The following is a 17,340-nucleotide window of genomic DNA, read 5'->3' as shown; positions in this document are numbered from 1 at the left end:
ATGCAAGCAGAAAGCTGTTAACCGGAATTATCAAGTGCACTGTAAAACCCAAATAGCGGATTGGAACCCATTTTTGGGTCACGGACCCATTTTTATGCGGAGGGACGCCCGCTGGCCTAGTGGTCCAGGCGCATACCACATAGGCTCTGATGTCTGACAGCGCGTCGTGGGTTCGAATCCTGATTACGGCGACCTTTGCTGCATATCACTCCCCGTCTCTCTCCCCGTTTCCTGTCTACTTTTTTTTTTAAATATCCCTTTTTCCTTCATATTTTTCTATTATAAATTGTCTTTTCAAAAGATTACAAAAAAGTCATTTAAATACAAAAATAAAATTCCATAAATGTAAAAAAAAAAATCGTAAGAATTAATTAAAATATCTGATCTACATTGGGCAGCTATCGGCTATTTTCATCAGCTGCTTTCATCTAGTTTCACTAGTTTGGGTCACGGGGAGACATCATATTCCTCTTTTGGTTCTTGAGCTAAAAAGTCTAGGAACCACTGCAGTGTAACTGATAAGAAAAATGGACCATATTCAACCCCATTTCCCCACCCCAGTCCCAAGTGTAACACGTGGGTTCAATTGCTGCTGGTGGAGGTGTACTGTAGTACTTCGTGTAAGCTTACCTTTTGATAGTAACAGTGCAACAGTTCTCCACGCACCACAGTTAGTAGCCAGCAGAAGGGGACAGTGGCCCTTGCAATCAATGCTATTAATGTCTCCACCCTGAAAAAAAAAAGAAAGGAATACAGTATGTACATAAACATGGACATTCAGTCATGCTCTTCCAGTTACTCAAGATGTCTCGCTCTCTGAAGGTGTACTGGGCTGACATGGGCTTTAGATCAGGGGTCTTCTACGTTTTTAGGCCAAGGACCCCTTTGTTGAGAAAAAGATGAAGCAGGGACCCCCACAACCATATAGTTTCATCAGTGTATTTTGGATTAATTTCAATTTGTGTTTTCAGATATTTAACCACTTGAACTGTCAATACCTTAGGCCTAATAAACTTGACCTTTACAGTATATAGGGGACAGATTGGTATTTTCTCAGTATTGGGGCTGGGGGACAAGACCCCCGTTCTAATTTGTAATTGTGCAGCTGCTTAGCTTAAAGAGGCGGTGCCATAGTTTTGTACTTTTTCTGGTTTTCATGTGTCTAGGAAGTTGACAGTACTTCATTAGACCCCCTGGTGTGGTTGTTATGAGCAATTATGTATTCCCTTTGTATTTGGGGTTTCTTCCTGGAGGCTGACACCTTGTGGGTCAAAAGTGCCAATCCAAAAACAGGGATTAAATCATGGCACTGCATCTTTAATGGAACATATACATCACCATCTCAAAAGTAGAGATTATTAAACCTAATTTTTATTACAGTGGCACTATACTGCTAAACCCTGAGTTGTAGCACCCCGGGTTGAATGCAGCTATAGAGAGACTGCTGTTGTACTGTACTGTTGCTTCCTGAATTTGAATCATGTGAATATCATATGACATCCTTTGGCTCTATTGGTGCTGTAGGCTCATGCACGCCGCATCTTTTGTGTATGAGACAGTAGTCTGCTGAATAACAATGAGTTTACTGTATGTTCAAGTCTCACATGGAGCATGATGGTTTGGCATGAAATGCGATATATTGCCCAAAGGCAAAAATGGTGGACTGAGAAAAGAGAGAAATAATAATAAATAAATATAAGGAAAGCTCTTCAAACAGAGAAGGGTCTCAAGCAGAACCTTAACACCCAAGGGGCCAAACTCGTTCAGTAACGAGATACGGCCACTGGAGGTCGCTGTGCCAAAACTCAGTTGTCTCGTCCCTCAACGAGACAAAGGGTTAACTTGGTTACATGCAGCTGCATGCATCCTGTGTTGTCTGTGAAAGACCCTGGTCCATACGTCATAACGTGGCTCGCAGAGACAAAATGGCGCGTCTAGGCTGCATTGATTTCTATTCTATGCTGAAACATAAAAAGGGCTTTATCTATGAATAAGGTGCAAAGAACGCCAGGGAAGCAGAGATCTGCCTGTTTTCACGGCGACACTTTACCGCGATGGTCGGCCCCGGTTTGGATTTTAGTTTCGCGAGCGTTTGTAAACAAATGGATTATCCTCCTCAATCGTCAGTGGACACTCACGTGCACACGCACAAAGCTTCCGAGGCTCTTCAAAATTAAAGCGTAAGTGAACGACGGCAGCAGCAACAGCTAGAAATGTTAGAAACCTTGGCTTCCCATGTGTTAAGGGAATTTTGATATGCTGTTTTTACCAATCATAAAAGTCTTTGTCAAAACTGAAAACTGTCTCTGTGTTCTGTGGCCTTTTGAGTAGCAAAGATAATATACCTAGTCACCAGAGATGGTGTAGTTCAGAGAATTTCATGGTCTGGTAAGGTTCATGTCAATCATCGCCTCTGCTCCGCCCCTCCAAAGCCCTGGCCCTCCCACCTTCTCCTAACACCCCGCGCCTCGCTTCATTGTATGTATGGTGCAGTGATGTGATGTTGAAAAGCTCCGGTGATGCAGCAAAGGTGTTACAACCAAACCCTACCCTGGACGATGATGCGTACGTCCAGAGGACAATGAACTCACTTTTCTGAGCCTAATTGTTCAAACAGCTACAGATTACAGAAAAAATCACACCCAATGTGAAGTGAGTGGTGGTCGTGCTTGCATAACGTCTTCAATTGGTAATTGGTGATGTAATACAGGCTACACACACACACATTGCTATGGCAAAACACTGAGGGAAAAGACTAGGATATAGGTCTAGGATGTAATTGGTGATGTAATATGGCTACACACACACACACACACACACACACACACACACACACACACACACACACACATATTGCTATGGCAAAACGCAGAGGAAAACACATTTTTATGGCAAAACGCTGAGGAAAAGACTAGGATATAGGTCTAGGATGTAATTGGTGATGTAATATGGCTACACACACACACACACACACACACACACACACACACATATTGCTATGGCAAAACGCAGAGGAAAACACATTTTTATGGCAAAACGCTGAGGAAAAGTGGCTACAGATAGGTCTAGGATGTAATTGGTGATGTAATATGGCTACACACACACACACACACACACACACACACACACACACACACACACACACACACATATTGCTATGGCAAAACGCTGAGGAAAACACATTGCTATGGCAAAACGCTGCGGAAAAGTGGCTACAGATAGGTCTAGGATGTAACTGGTGATGTAATGTGATGTAATATGGCTACACACACACACACACACACACATATTGCTATGGCAAAACGCTGAGGAAAACACATTGCTATGGCAAAACGCTGAGGAAAAGTGGCTACAGACAAACGCACAGCCACTCTATGGAGCGGTTTACCACCGCTCAAAAACACTGAATGTTCAAAGCTCAGTTTTTTTGGTGTAATTGAGGTTAGGAAACATTAAAATTAAAACAATGTAATTTTGTTGTGATGACCTTTAAAGTTATACCATGTAACTTTTTTTATAAAACAAATCTTAAAATTGTCCTAACTGTTAAATCGCTAAAGTTTTAGAACACCTACTCCGTTATTTTCAGCTTCTGAAGCCTTCTCTTTATATGTTTTCTTCTTAGCAGTGACAGGGGCGGGATTTCCCAGCAAAATGACGTAATCTGCATCATCTGTATACGTTGTGTATACGTTGGCCAATCACATCACAGATCATACACACATGATACACTACCGGCCAATAACAGACTCTTCAGGAAGTAGCTTCCCTCAGCAACCAGTGTTTACGATGGTGAAGGATTCTTAACCTTTTATTCCCCAAATCCTGGTCAGAAAATTACGTTCTACCACTCCATGGATTCGTATATCGGTTGCGGTGGTTTGCGGCGGTGGTCCGCGGCGGTGGTCCGCGGTGACTCCGGGCGAAAAACGGAGGGAAAAAGCAATACCGCGACTGACCACTAGTTTAGCAACTTACACATAGCTTTAATAGCTATACGTTCCATTTTCCCAAGTTCTTCCTCTGGTCTTGTGTGACTTTACTGACACATCATTATTCTCAGGATGTCAGATATGTTGTAGTTTATACAAACTGCATACTGTATATCCATTAATATAGATATGTCTGTCTGATAATATTTGCCTTGAGATATTGTAACCAATATGTGATTTTTGTATTCTATTATATTGTTTACATTTCTGCAGATCCGAATAGATTGCCTGCTGCTAGACCTAAGGAATCTCCTTGGTGCATCAAAACAGTGTCTGTGTGTGTACTAGCCTAATGAAGTTGTGGCTGTGAGCTCGATGCCGTCTCCGCTGACTGAGAAATAGTGCAATATTTATCAGAGAGATTGTGCAAAAAAACTAAAAACAAAAACGTATTTTCTCTGAGACCTATTTATTGTCTCCGCCAGGCCGAAAGGGGTGGCCGAGATAATGTTTTGCACCCTGTTGCAAAGCATGAATGCAGCGGCAGATTGCGGTAAAACGGCACGCATATTCCCTCTAGGCTGAGGAAGAAATCACTTGAAAATGTTCAAATCTACCTCATGGTGGCACTATAACAGGTGAGTTGTGTCTTGACCTTAAACTACGATAGATTTTGTATGCACACTCCCTAGAGGCCAAGGAAGCACCAGGAGGTTGACTTCTTTATATTAGTCTATCAGATTTTATCTAAATATCGCGCAAATCGGCACACATGATCTTTTTGGTCATGTGATGAAGATTTTTCATATTCTATTGTAGATGTGGTCTGTTTTGAACATGTTCCAATTGCAGTGAAACTTTGCAACCACATTTCCACTACGTGAGGAACAAATGTGACCCTTTTCCATTAACATTCCTGCCCTGCATGGCAGAGACCTGTGCTCGGAAGAGCACTTTTTCTATTTTTCTCTCAAGTCCTACAACAGGCCACTCTGCAGAATGAAAAGCATGCATATTTAAGGACAGGGTCTTTGTGTACTAGCAATACGTTGTTGTTGGGTGGAAAACTCATGTCCAAAACGCAAACGGTTACTTTTCAAGATAAAAAACAAGAAGCTAAAATATCAGATCTACAAGCTAAAAACTTCACTCTTTTTTTTTTTTTTTTTTTTTTTCTTTTTTTTTTGTGACACTGCTATGACGAAGTAGTCATTCATTTACGAAAAAGTCAAAATATGGATATATGAGGCTTCTGTCCGACAGCAATGATTGTCATGTGTGGGGCAACATTTGTACTTTAATTACAGTACAGAAAGCAATCTCACGTCATCTTCATGCATACAATGACCACAATAAATGTGCTTTAGTCATTGCACTGAATTGGACTTTGGACTTCAACATCTGAGTTCTAATATAAATGTAGGGACAACACTATAAAATCAGTGTGTGTGCGCGTGCATTTGTGTGTGTGTGTGTGTGTGTGTGTGTGTGTGTGTGTGTGTGTGTGTGTGTGTGTGTGTGTGTGTGTGTGTGTGTGTGTGTGCGCGTGTGCGTGTGTGTGTGTGTGTGTGTGTGTGTTATATTTACCATAGAAATTAGGTACTCTGCCAATTCAGCGTTGTCAAATATAGCAGCCCTGGAAAAGTAAACACAATCTGTTGTAAAACAGCTTGTCTTTACAGTACATCGTTCTTCTGTAGTCTACAGCCAGCGTTGGAAGTAACGCATAATGTAATAATATTACTACATTAAATTGAGCGTTACTTCCAACTTTCACGAGTAGCAAAGTAATATGTATTTAAGCTTCAAGTGGTACATTACTTTCAAGAAACTGTTATTTATCGGTACACGATTTGTCATGAGCTTAGATTGGCTATTTTCGCTATTTGTCATAGGACTATGTATTATAGGTATTAGTATAATAGTCCTTTTTGCTTCATTCAGTGGTATTCTGTGAGCGTAATACAACATGCACTACTTGCATGGAAGGTAATACAGCAATGTATAATCTATTATTACTTTTAATTGAAAGTAATATGTATTTTGAAAGTACAGTAACCTCCCCAACACTGCCTACAGCAACAATAGCAGCAACACCGTGACTCCAGGTTTTACATAATATCGCAAGAACAAGAGTAGATTCATTCTGTTCTGTCAAAGCATGACATACTGTAATACACATACTGGACACAAACAAAGGGATTTGATTCTATGCTTTGACTTTCATTAATGAATTCTTGGTATTGCGATGACATTTCTCATTCGGAGAGGGACTTAAGGGGTGGAAAGGGCGATTTCCATGGTTGAGGGGGTACGTCTTCCAAGAGCTGATTATCCAGAAATAGCCTAACCACAGTCGACTGACCCTACCATGCAAAATGCTGACTCTATGATAGTTTGTCATGATAGCGACTCATAAGAAACACTCATAAGAAACGTGGGCTGTTTTAATATCCAAAATAAAAATCATACATTGTTTTAGCCCAGTCATAAAGGATGGGCAGAGCAAACAATGGAAATTGGAAACGAATTTTAGGGTAAGAGTTCATTTTATCTCTTTCCTTAAAGCGGTTAAATGTAGATTCAAAGTTGCTGCCGGAAAAGAATTAATCTAGTTAAATTTTCCAATTCCTTGCATGATCCCTTATTTCCATTCCTCTCTCTGCCAATACAAACAGCTTTTAGGTTAATGCAGGGAGGAGAGAGTTTTGATTTCTGCTACAATTTATTTATTATATATCTATACCTTTATTATCATTGCAAATTAAAAGCAATCACGTAGTCCAGCCCCAGGGTTTTACAGCATATCTTAGTCATTTTCTTTTATGAGGTGTTATGATGTTGATATTAGGTGGGTGTATATGACTAAGGCCTGCACAGCAAGCGCTACAGTGGAGCTAATGACCATGGATATGTCACCAAACCCCCAAAGTAAACCCATTGTGTAAAGCCAAGGGCAGCCTTAATTAATGACAGCGGGATACTGCGGATAATGTACTGTAATATATGTTATTGAAGAAGTGCTAACAACTATACTCTGGGACTCTGCATAACCACAGAAATAATATCCAAAGGCTAACATACAACATTTTTACAGTCATTATTACGCAAGTTCTGTACTTCAGTCAGTAGCAGTTATTGAAGGAATGAATGAATACCTAATGGGAGATCGATGAGCGATGTATCTACAGTATATCGCCGTTGTCGGGTGGAAACCTTGTATGTCCAAGACCTTTCGTTTTGTATTTATCGTTTAACTAAACTAGTGAAAATAGCAGATCTACAAGCACACAACGCCTCGCACCGCGAGGTGTTGTGTGCTTGTAGATCGGCTGTTTTCACTACTTTTGTGTGACAGACTTGTATGATGAAGCAGGGCTTTACTTGGTGAAAAAACATACAAACTTGAAACTTGGAGATACAAGGTTTCTGCCCGACAGTGACGATATATATGCATGAATGCATTGGTTCCTGACTCGAAGAATGTACGAAAGAAATAACTTATGTACATGGAGGCCTTATTGATGGGTATCCATTGTTGTATTTATGTTGCTTAGTAATTTATGTTTGCTTTTCTTTATTACTTTCCCATATCTATTTTATTTGTGTTGTTAAATGAGGTGGGATTAACTTTATAAACCCCACAGGCTTTTCTAAATCTCACCTGCACAACCCAATATTATGCTGTTACAAAATTGTGCAAATAAACAATACAATAATGGGAGGAAAGAATGGATGAATAGTCAACCTATGCAGAGGAGTCTGACAAGCCCCATCGCGTATGTTGATGATGTCTTCTAATGGACTGTAAGAGGACAGCATCATTTTGACTGCCTCGGTTGCACCCTGGGTACAGGCGAAATGAAGGGCTGTGGACCTGTCAATCTGGATAAGAACAAACATGCAGATAGCTCATTTAAAGCCTTATCCGTACTTCGTCACATGATGGTGTTGCGTGTCAAAAATGGCTAACCTACATACAACGCATCACGGATGCGACACGTTGAGAGCTTGTAGGTCTGCTATTTTCCGCTTGCGACACTGTCATGCAACGGAGCATAAATTAGGCTTAAACACTCTTTTGTGCTGTGTACGAAGTTAATCAATAAAGGCAGAAAAAGCCCAGGAAATGTTTCATGTATTATTATAGGTTAAGCTACCCAGCAGTACATAAGGTTTATTAAAGTAATACATAAAAAAGCCCCACCTTTACCAGGAGTAACATTGATGTGATAATTACAATCCAATATCTACAGTAGTACGAAACATTGACTGTTAGCCAAGTGGAGGACTGTGAAATTGCCTGTTATGCATAATGTGTAATGTAAGTATGGTACTTTTATTTACATTTTTCCACCACTGAATGTTGTATTTGCTCATGTATGAACGCACGCACGCACGCACGCACGCACGCACGCACGCACGCACGGACGCACGCACGCACGCACGCACGGACGGACGCACGCACGCACGGACGGACGGACGGACGGACGGACAGACGGACAGACAGATCCTGTCCACATGACGTCCCCAGTGTAACATGAGAGAACTGTCTCCTACATCAGCTCTACAGTGGAGATGGGTCTGTACTCTGTAACATGAGCCTTAAATGAGATAACTAGCACTGGCAGGAATAGCTTAGTGATTGCCTCACTCAGCTCCACAATGTAAGTGGAGGTCATTTGTATCCGTTTAACCATCTCAATCTATTACTATAGTCACTACTACTACTGTAATGATCTAGCCCAGAGTTAGACGTTGGCTCTCAGATGGGTTTGATGAGGCTGACATATTCAGCCACACAATGAGTGAGATTGTATTTACCCAGCAAATTATGCTTTACAGGTGTAGCCGAATGATTCTACCAAGCACCTGATGAAGTCTTGTGAACAACACATATCTATCCGCTTGAATTTTTATTCTACCGGTATCCTGATTGGCTAAATTGGCATCTAAAGACTCGCATGAGTAGTTCGCTTTGAACAAAATGCCCCAAAAAATGCTGCGTCCGATTGCCGTGTGATTAGGCCCAGGAAGAAATGTCTATTTTACCCAGCGGCCGATTTTTGCAAAACACTTTTTACCGATTTGTGTCCAAATATCACGCAAATCGGTACACATTATCTCTATATAGTCATGCATGTCATCAAGACGAGCCTGTCGGATTTTTCATATTCCATCCTAATTGGCTTAGATTTACATCTAAATTCCGAACATTGCTGGCCCACAATAACCTACCTGACCTGGCGGAGACCTGAGCTCTTTTTCTAGTTATTACTATTATTATTAAACCAGAACAAAAATAATTCTACTCTTACGTGTCTGTACACAAGAAGTAACAATAAAGAAACCTTGAGTGTTTTGAATTTGAATGTTTTTGTTTTGTGAGGAAGGTACCTGTAGCTGGTCAATTTTGGCCCCCATAGCAATACAGTAGCGTATGGTCTCTAAGTTCCCTCCGCGTACAGCCAGATGGAGGGGACTGCTGCTGGATTTGTCCAGGTAGTTGATGTGGACTTCACTTGATGTGCACAGTAACTCTCCTGCCAGTTGGAAAATGAATAAAGGGCTTCTTTTTGTTATGAACAATGTAGATCAGTGGTTCTCAAATTCTTTGGGCTTCAGTACCCCCTTTTCCTGATGCTGAATCCAAGTACCCCCTTTAATCGACATTTAAACAACATTTTGATTAGAAAATACTGACATCAAAAGTCCAGTTTTTATGTCCACATGTTGAAAATCAAAGTAATTAGCCTATTGTTTGCATTGTATTCAGTAACAGTTAAAATTCATACTCAATTTGGTTTAAAGCTTTACAGAGCAGCACGTTCACATACATGTGTCAATGTTTTATCATTAAACATAGCAGTAAAATAAACTTTTCCATTTTCCCTCAAGTACCCCCTGTAGTACCTCTGCGTACCCATAGGGGTACACGTACCCCCATTTGAGAAACACTGATGTAGATTGTCCTCATGAATGTTTTATTGATTAGTCCAGTGGTTCTCAAACTTGGGAATTTGAAGGTCTCCTTTTAACCCTTTAAGTGCCTATCCCGAACATGTTCGGGATATTCTGGATCAAAAACAATTTTTTATTTGCTATTTTACTTACCCCGAGCTGCTTGGAGCAACGTGGGTGGTCCCGGCTCGCCCAGCGCTCACCAACGAGAGACGCTAGATGCTCCGACGATTTATTCCATTGAAAATGGTTTAAAATAAAGTTTAGACCCCCCCCAATGTTCACCGAATGTTCATTGTAGGCGGCGCGACGTATTCCAAGGTGCCTATCCCGAACATGTCCGGGATATTTAATAAAATTAATTATTTTATCGGAGGCCTCAACGAAGCCCCGGTCTAGGCGTCCATCCTTGGCCGGGACTTAGACTCGGCCATCCACGGGCCGTATTCGCGCTAACGGCCAAATCGCGCCGCCCACTCCAATAATAAATCACATCTTTAGACAGGATTTTCTCCGGATTGTGTCCCCAGACCCAAAGAGAAAGTTTTTTGCGGCTGAAATAGCTTTAGATCGGGCTTCTAAATGGGTTAGCATTTTGGCTACGTGTCAGCTAGCTTCCTCCTCTCGACACCCATAGCATTGACTGGAGTGAAAACACAAGCCAGTTGGGAGAGGGTCGACGAAAGCTATAAAGAAGGTCTATGGATAAATTTCTGGCACTCTAGCACCCCTTGTGGCCGGATGGCACTGTATGAGTTAACTTTGACTGTCAAAGTTACAGACTTGTAAGTGTCAATTTAGACCCCCATAAAGGAACCTAGAGAGTCACTCAAATCCACTTAGAGAACTACTGGATTAGTCAGTATAGCATGCTGTTTGGTCTGGTGCAAGCAAAGCTACTACTGTAGGATACTATTTTAGCCATAGCTATCTCTGTATAGGCTGCCACCTGGCTATTAATTCAATAACGGAGAACTGTCTTGAAATCTAACAAATATTTGGTGCCCTAACTAAACATTTCCACAACTAGTATGTATGTTTCGGCAGCAGACCTCCCACCGTGGGTAAACAATGTGTCAGTACTGTGAGGTCTGTTTAGCGTCAGATCTCTCATGCAAAAACAACCTGCACTCTTCTGTTCATAACAATGAATTGATCTCCGCTGACGTGTCGTGCAAAGTTCTTTCAGGTCACACGAAAAGCTGTGACCTGATCGACAATCAGTTATTTTCACCAAGTTCATTGTGTTCACACTGTGTTCATGTTCACAATGACAGTTAAGCATGAGTTAGGTTTTAAGGTTAAAAAGTCGCCGTCATACAGTACCAGCCTTTAGGATCACTTCTATGGCTTGCTTTGCACCGGCAAAGGCAGCTGCATGAATAGCAAAATGGCCCAGCTTGTTCTGGCGGCACAGCCGTGCTCCATGCTTCAACTGGAGAGACAGATGGAGAGACGGAGAGAGAGAGACAGAAACAAGTCAAACTTTTAATAGCGCTTAAGCTGCAACAGGGCAACCCATCAGTTTACAGCACAGTCTGGTGGGCCATTAATCGATGGGACTCCGTCATGCCCATAGACAAATTCAATTAAAATAAAAGTTTCATTTCTATTTTCTACAATAGTTTCTTTTTGTAGCTAATAGCTGGGGCGGAACAGATGGACAATATATCCTATGTAGACCAGCGCAGATGGACTGTAAAAACTGAATGGATCTACATAGGGCCCTGATACATACCAATACAGTATGTTGAGTCTCACAGTTACTGATGGAGCAGGTAAATAGATCCACTTGTGAGGGCCCTGACGCATGCCAACATGTAGAGCAGGGGTCTTCAACAGGGGGTCCGGGACCCCTAGGGGGTCCTCAGAGTTACTACAGGGGGTCCTCCAAATCTTCCAATCCTTTTCATATTAACAACTTGAACCCTAGTGACCATATTCTGAGAACTGTATCCAAAAATAGCAGATCTACAAGCTCACAACTCCTCGCGCTGCGAGGCGTTGTGAGCTTGTAGATTTTTGGCAAAGAGGTTTGGTGTAGAGGGGAAAAAGAGCTGACTAAGTACAGAGTAAAAGGTCAAGTTTATTAGGTAATGACGCTTCAAGTGGTTAAATATCTGAAAGCACACATTGACATGAATCCAAAATACACTGATGATCGTGCTGTCAAACAACGAAACTATATGGAATCTATATGTGGGGGTCCCTGCTTCATCTCTCTCTCAACTAAGGGGTCCTTGGCCTGAAAACGTTGAAGACCCCTGATGTAGACAGGCTCACAGTTATTGATGGATTAGGTAAAAGGATCTCCATATGAGGGCCCTGATACATACCAACATGTTGAGAGCCTCACAGTTATTGAGGGAGCAGGCCAGCATCACGGGAGTGTTCCCAAGGTCTCCCTCCAAGTCGGCGTTCATGGCACTGCAGGACAGCAGCAGCTGTAGGGGACAAGTGATAAATACTTTTTACAGAGTGCCATGTACATTCAGTCCTTGCCGCCCTCATCTCTCCTTGGTGCCTGCAGCCTGCCACCTGTACCAGGCTGGAGCTGGGTGTGTGAGTGGCTAACAGCCAAGTGCCATGGGGGCTACAGACCAAGGACTCTCCTTGCAAAAGGTTGAGTCAGGTTTAAGTAAACAACTTCAGTCAGGCTGACACGGAGCCAACACTCTAGAATGTGGCTGTTGCTCCAGGTGGCAAGTTGGTGGCTGCTGTAGCTACTTTCTTTTCCTGATACTTGAAATATTATAAGAAGATAAATAATAATTATTATCATATGATCTGTCTATATAACTCTTGTCTGTTTGTGTAGCTTCATCAACAGATATATTTGTTCATTCGCAGTTCAGTGAACATAATATAAAGTAAAGTTTCTATATTATAGGAAAATCTCCAATTAAGTCACCATGGAATTGTGAGAGTCATCTACTTGATTTAACACATAATGGTTTCGTCAAACGTATAATTATCCCCACAACTAGCCAGGCATTTGCTAATCTAGTCATTAACTAATCTAAACAGCAGTGAAATCAAACAACAACTGCCAAGTTGTTGTTTGGCTAACAATCAATAATGGCTAACAAAATAATGTGGAGGGGCATGGCACAACTAAACTACCCCCACTGTGAGCACTCTGTGACTGGTCAACGTCACATGCAGATATAGCAGAGAAGAACTACCATGCTGTACATCACATACAACTACGTCATATAGGCAGGGGCGTCACAAGGGGGGGAAAAGTGGGACTGAGTTACTAGGGCCCAAGGTGGAGGGGCCTGTAATTATTTTATACTGTACTTTAGCTATTGAAAAATAGCAGATATACAAGCTCACAGCGAGCTTGTAGATCTGCTATTTTTGAAAAGTCGTGAAAATGTGTGCAAATCTTTGAATATATGTCTTTTTTTGTAACTCAAATTTTGCTTCTGGGGGGTCCCTGGAACTAAATACATGTCATTTTGGGGGTCCTTCACATGAAAGAGTTTGAGCACCACTGACATAGAAACATGGGTTTTCCAAAAAACCTTCAAAGACTTGCACCGAGAGAGCTTATATCTGCTGTTTTTCAATAGTTAAAGCACAGAATAATAACGCAGTGAATCCTTGTACTCAGGGCCCAGAATTTGGTGCGTCACCCCTGTATATGGGTAGAGGCTACCGATTACATACTCGGCACAGAAATATGAATACATAATTTATTTATATCATGCAGTAATGTAAGCATTTGGATTGTAACATTTCAGGGTGTGCTATATTGGCTAGATAGATTGATCTTTGTTCTATGCCGCAGCATAATTCTGCAGTCAATTATCTTTTATTTATACTTGTACTTTTAGCAGTTTGCTTAAATATTAATTCCTTGCTTTGCAGTTCTTGGTCTTGGCTGTTTCAAGCAAAAAAGAAATAAATACAAAAAACGTGGTCTGTAGATACACAGCTACTGAGGTTCTTTTCCTTGCTATCCACAAGTTTCCGCGGGAGTTTACTGGAGACTATCGGGACCAAACTTCCGGGTTTAACAGCAGACATACAAGCTCACGTCGCGTCGCAGATGCAACCCGTTGTGAGCTTGTAAATCGGCGCCGGAAGCTCGGTGCAGACGTCTGCGCAATGCACTATGGGGCGTTGGAAACTCGTGGATAGTATAGATCATACATGGGCAACTGGCGGCCCGGGGGCCACATGCGGCCCCCACCTTCACTTAATGCGGCCCTCAGGTTAATACCGGAATACTGATATATTATTTATTTCAGCTATTACAATTCCAAACATGACCTGCTTTAATTCTGTCAGTCTATATTAGTAGCTTAATGACTATTTTTTGTTTTTGTATTTAGGTTCATGAAGTTAACATGAGTATATAACTAAATGTGTTTGAAATTAAATCAAAATGTTACCTTTCAGGATTTCAATTAAGAAATAACAACAAATAATTCAGGATTCCAATTCAAAAGAAGCAAAAATATATATATATATATTTTTTGCTTCTTTTGAATGAGATACTAGAATGACAAAGTAGGACGTAGCAATATGCATGTGTGGCCCTCTGGAGTGAAGGTGGAAATATAGTGGCCCTCGCCATCATCAAAGTTGCCCATCCCTGCTATAGATCCTGACCTCCACCAAGTTGTTGTGTCTGCGGCTGACAGCCAGGTGCAAAGGGGACATGAGGGCCATGTTGAGGATGTTGGGGTCGGCCCTGAGGTCCAGAAGAGCTCTGCAGCTCTGGGCTTGGTTCCTCTCCACGGCCCAGTGCAGGGGCACACTGCCCTGCTCATCACAGCTGTTCAGCTCTGGGGAAGGGCATGCAGTGGTGAGAAAAAGAACTCAAAGTTTTTACTCAAGTAAAAGTACTGCAGTATAGAAATACTGTGTAGTACAGTACAACAGTACAACAGTAAAATACAATATTTGGATCCGAGGTGTAGTGGAGTAGAAGTAAAAGTATTGGAAATTGGAAATACTCAAGTAAAGTACAAATACCTCAAAACTGTACATAAGTACAGTACTTAAGTAAATCTACTTAGTAAATTTACACACACAACGCACGCACGCACGCACACACATACACACACAATGTACAGTAAGTGCATTCACAAATAAACATGGTCTTTGAATGGCGGTTAAACACTGAGGAACGCATTAGGCAAAAATGTCTGTATGTATTTAAATTGTGTTTTGTAGTTCAAACCTCTTTATTTCCTGCTGTGTCACAACAGCTCACCCCACAGACAGCGGTAGCAGAAAGATGAACACTTCTTTACCTGAGCTATAGACTCCTGTGATTGATGACTGAGGTATGCTCACCCTCCGGGTCGATGACAGCGCTGATGAATTGAATGACGGTGACATGACCTCCGGCAGCTGCATGATGAAGCAAACTGCCTCCAGCTTCATCCCTCTCACTCAGGACCTCTGGGCTCTTTCTCACCAAGCTCTCCAGCAGCGACAAGTCCCCCATATCAACCAACTTGGAATAGAATATATACATAGATTGATGTGAAGATAATGTACCGTAAACTTCACAAAACACTTATGAGTTCACAGATCTTGCCATTAGGGGCCGCTATAATAATCTCAGCCCCGTTTGGAACCTCACTCTCCTTTTTCGCAACATCGTATCCAAAAGGTATAGGTACCGTTGTCCGAGACACCTACAGATGTTTGCAAAATAGTCGGAAAGTAAAATTTAAGCGACAGGGTTGAAACAGCGGTTTACATCGTTTTCCCATTGTAGCCGAATCAGGAGCAGTACTGACAGTTCTGGGGGTCGACCCGGGTTTAATGGGAAAGTAGACTGCACTCTGTCGAGGTGCCAACTTGCGTCTTGTGCACTTGTGGCCATATATGGCCTACTTGTGCACCAGCAGAGTGTGCAAGTACTTCAATCGGTGCTGTGTGTGGGGGTTACTGGGTATGTGATGACACTTGTTGGGGACGTCTCGGTGACCTCACATCTAGAATGAGGGTTATTTACAGTATATCAGGTTGCACTTGTTGATGGTGATGTCACTAAGAATGCTGCTCCCTCATTGACCCGCCTTTGTCCTGTCCGCCGGAAACTGACAACCGGAAACAGACGGCACCAAACGCAGTACTTGCACGCTCTGCTGGGGCAAGTAATAAATATGGCACACGCTGATTAAATAAGAACAGTTGTTTACACCGCATCGCTTAAATTTTACTTTCCGACTACTTTGTAAACATCTATAGTTATCTCGGACACATGTATCCACTCCAAAATGTGTACCTGACACACTAATAAATAGTAATTTATTAGCAGAGAGTGCTGTTTTTCCCTTTTTTTTTTACGATGGGTCCCCAGATTTGTGTGTTGGATATACATTTTGGATTGGATACATGTGTCCAGATGCCTGTCAAATTGTTGGACAATGCTGCATTGCAGGCCTACGATGGAACACACTGGTGTAGCCAAAGCCTACACAAGCTGAGAACAGACGTGAGATTTGAGCGGGCCGTACGCTCAAGTCATGATAGATTGATAAATGCCGACAGTTGTGGTGATCTAGACCAGGGGTTTTCAAAGTGGGTGACGGGGCACCCTGGGGTGCCGCGACGGCAGTCCAGGGGTGCCGCGAGATCATTTGATAATATTTGGAATTTATTTGGACACTTGAACAAATATTTAGTATAATTTTAAACTTGAAGTAGTTATTTTCAGTCAGTTCTAACCAAAGTGGCTGTTATCTCAACGTTTTCCTCGCAACATAATCACTAAAATATCACCACTGTTGGGCAGAAACCTTGTATTTCCAAGTTACAAGACCGTCGCACAAAACGAGTGAAAACAGCCGATCTACAAGCACACAACAGATCTGCTGTTTTCACTAGTTTAGTACATATTTTAGATGATAAATACAAAACGAGCGGTTTCCACCCGACAACTACGATATGCTATAAATATAAGGTGCAGGGAGTGAAAATTATAATGTAGGGGTGCCTCGGATTAAAAAAAATATTTATGGGGTGCCCTGAGACAAAAAAGTTTGGGAACCCCTGATCTAGACGTACACCGGTTTCTGCACAAACATCATAAATGAGGGCTACTGTGTTAATGTATCACACTGAAATCACGTGTCCGAAGCAGTTGTGAAAATATGTTGAATGACAGGCTTGACAGCTATCCATGGAGTTTTATCCATCACTGTAAATGTGGGATCCATTGTCCTGAAACTATATTTAGGAATATTAACTCTTTTACCGCCGAACAAAAGCTAATTTCTTTTTCCGCGGCGCCATACTGAGGGGTGGCGCGGGTGTCTGCAGTAGCAGCAGCTCCAGTAACGCTAGTCTCAAATCTGGAGCGCACATAAACAACAATGGCGACGGGATCACTTTTCTGGTTGTTTTCTATGCCTGGATCTAGTTTCTCTATTTCTATGCTCTACAAATGGTGCAACCGAGGGACAAATTTCAGCCT

At 41.9% G+C, this 17,340-nt stretch overlaps 1 protein-coding gene across 1 annotated transcript in view; it reads right to left on the bottom strand.

Annotated features, from left to right (window-relative positions):
- The window catches only part of trpa1b (transient receptor potential cation channel, subfamily A, member 1b), a gene marked incomplete at both ends in the record, with an annotated part of 51,003 nt that extends 35,643 nt beyond the window's left edge, over window positions 1-15,360 (bottom strand). Inside the window, 8 exons of the mRNA XM_080751728.1 lie at window positions 631-730; window positions 5,520-5,568; window positions 7,681-7,817; window positions 9,330-9,475; window positions 11,220-11,328; window positions 12,230-12,337; window positions 14,517-14,692; window positions 15,207-15,360. Coding sequence (XP_080607854.1) covers window positions 631-730; window positions 5,520-5,568; window positions 7,681-7,817; window positions 9,330-9,475; window positions 11,220-11,328; window positions 12,230-12,337; window positions 14,517-14,692; window positions 15,207-15,360 — 979 coding nt within the window. The remainder of the gene's footprint in view (window positions 1-630; window positions 731-5,519; window positions 5,569-7,680; window positions 7,818-9,329; window positions 9,476-11,219; window positions 11,329-12,229; window positions 12,338-14,516; window positions 14,693-15,206) is intronic.
- Window positions 15,361-17,340: the final 1,980 nt, after the last annotated feature.

This window comes from Nannobrachium achirus (genome assembly GCF_963921795.1).
Source record: "Nannobrachium achirus genome assembly, chromosome: 21".
NCBI classification, from domain to species: Eukaryota; Metazoa; Chordata; class Actinopteri; order Myctophiformes; family Myctophidae; genus Nannobrachium; species Nannobrachium achirus.
The sequence above is the reverse complement of the archived record's forward strand: the minus strand, read 5'-3'. Positions and strand labels throughout refer to the sequence as shown.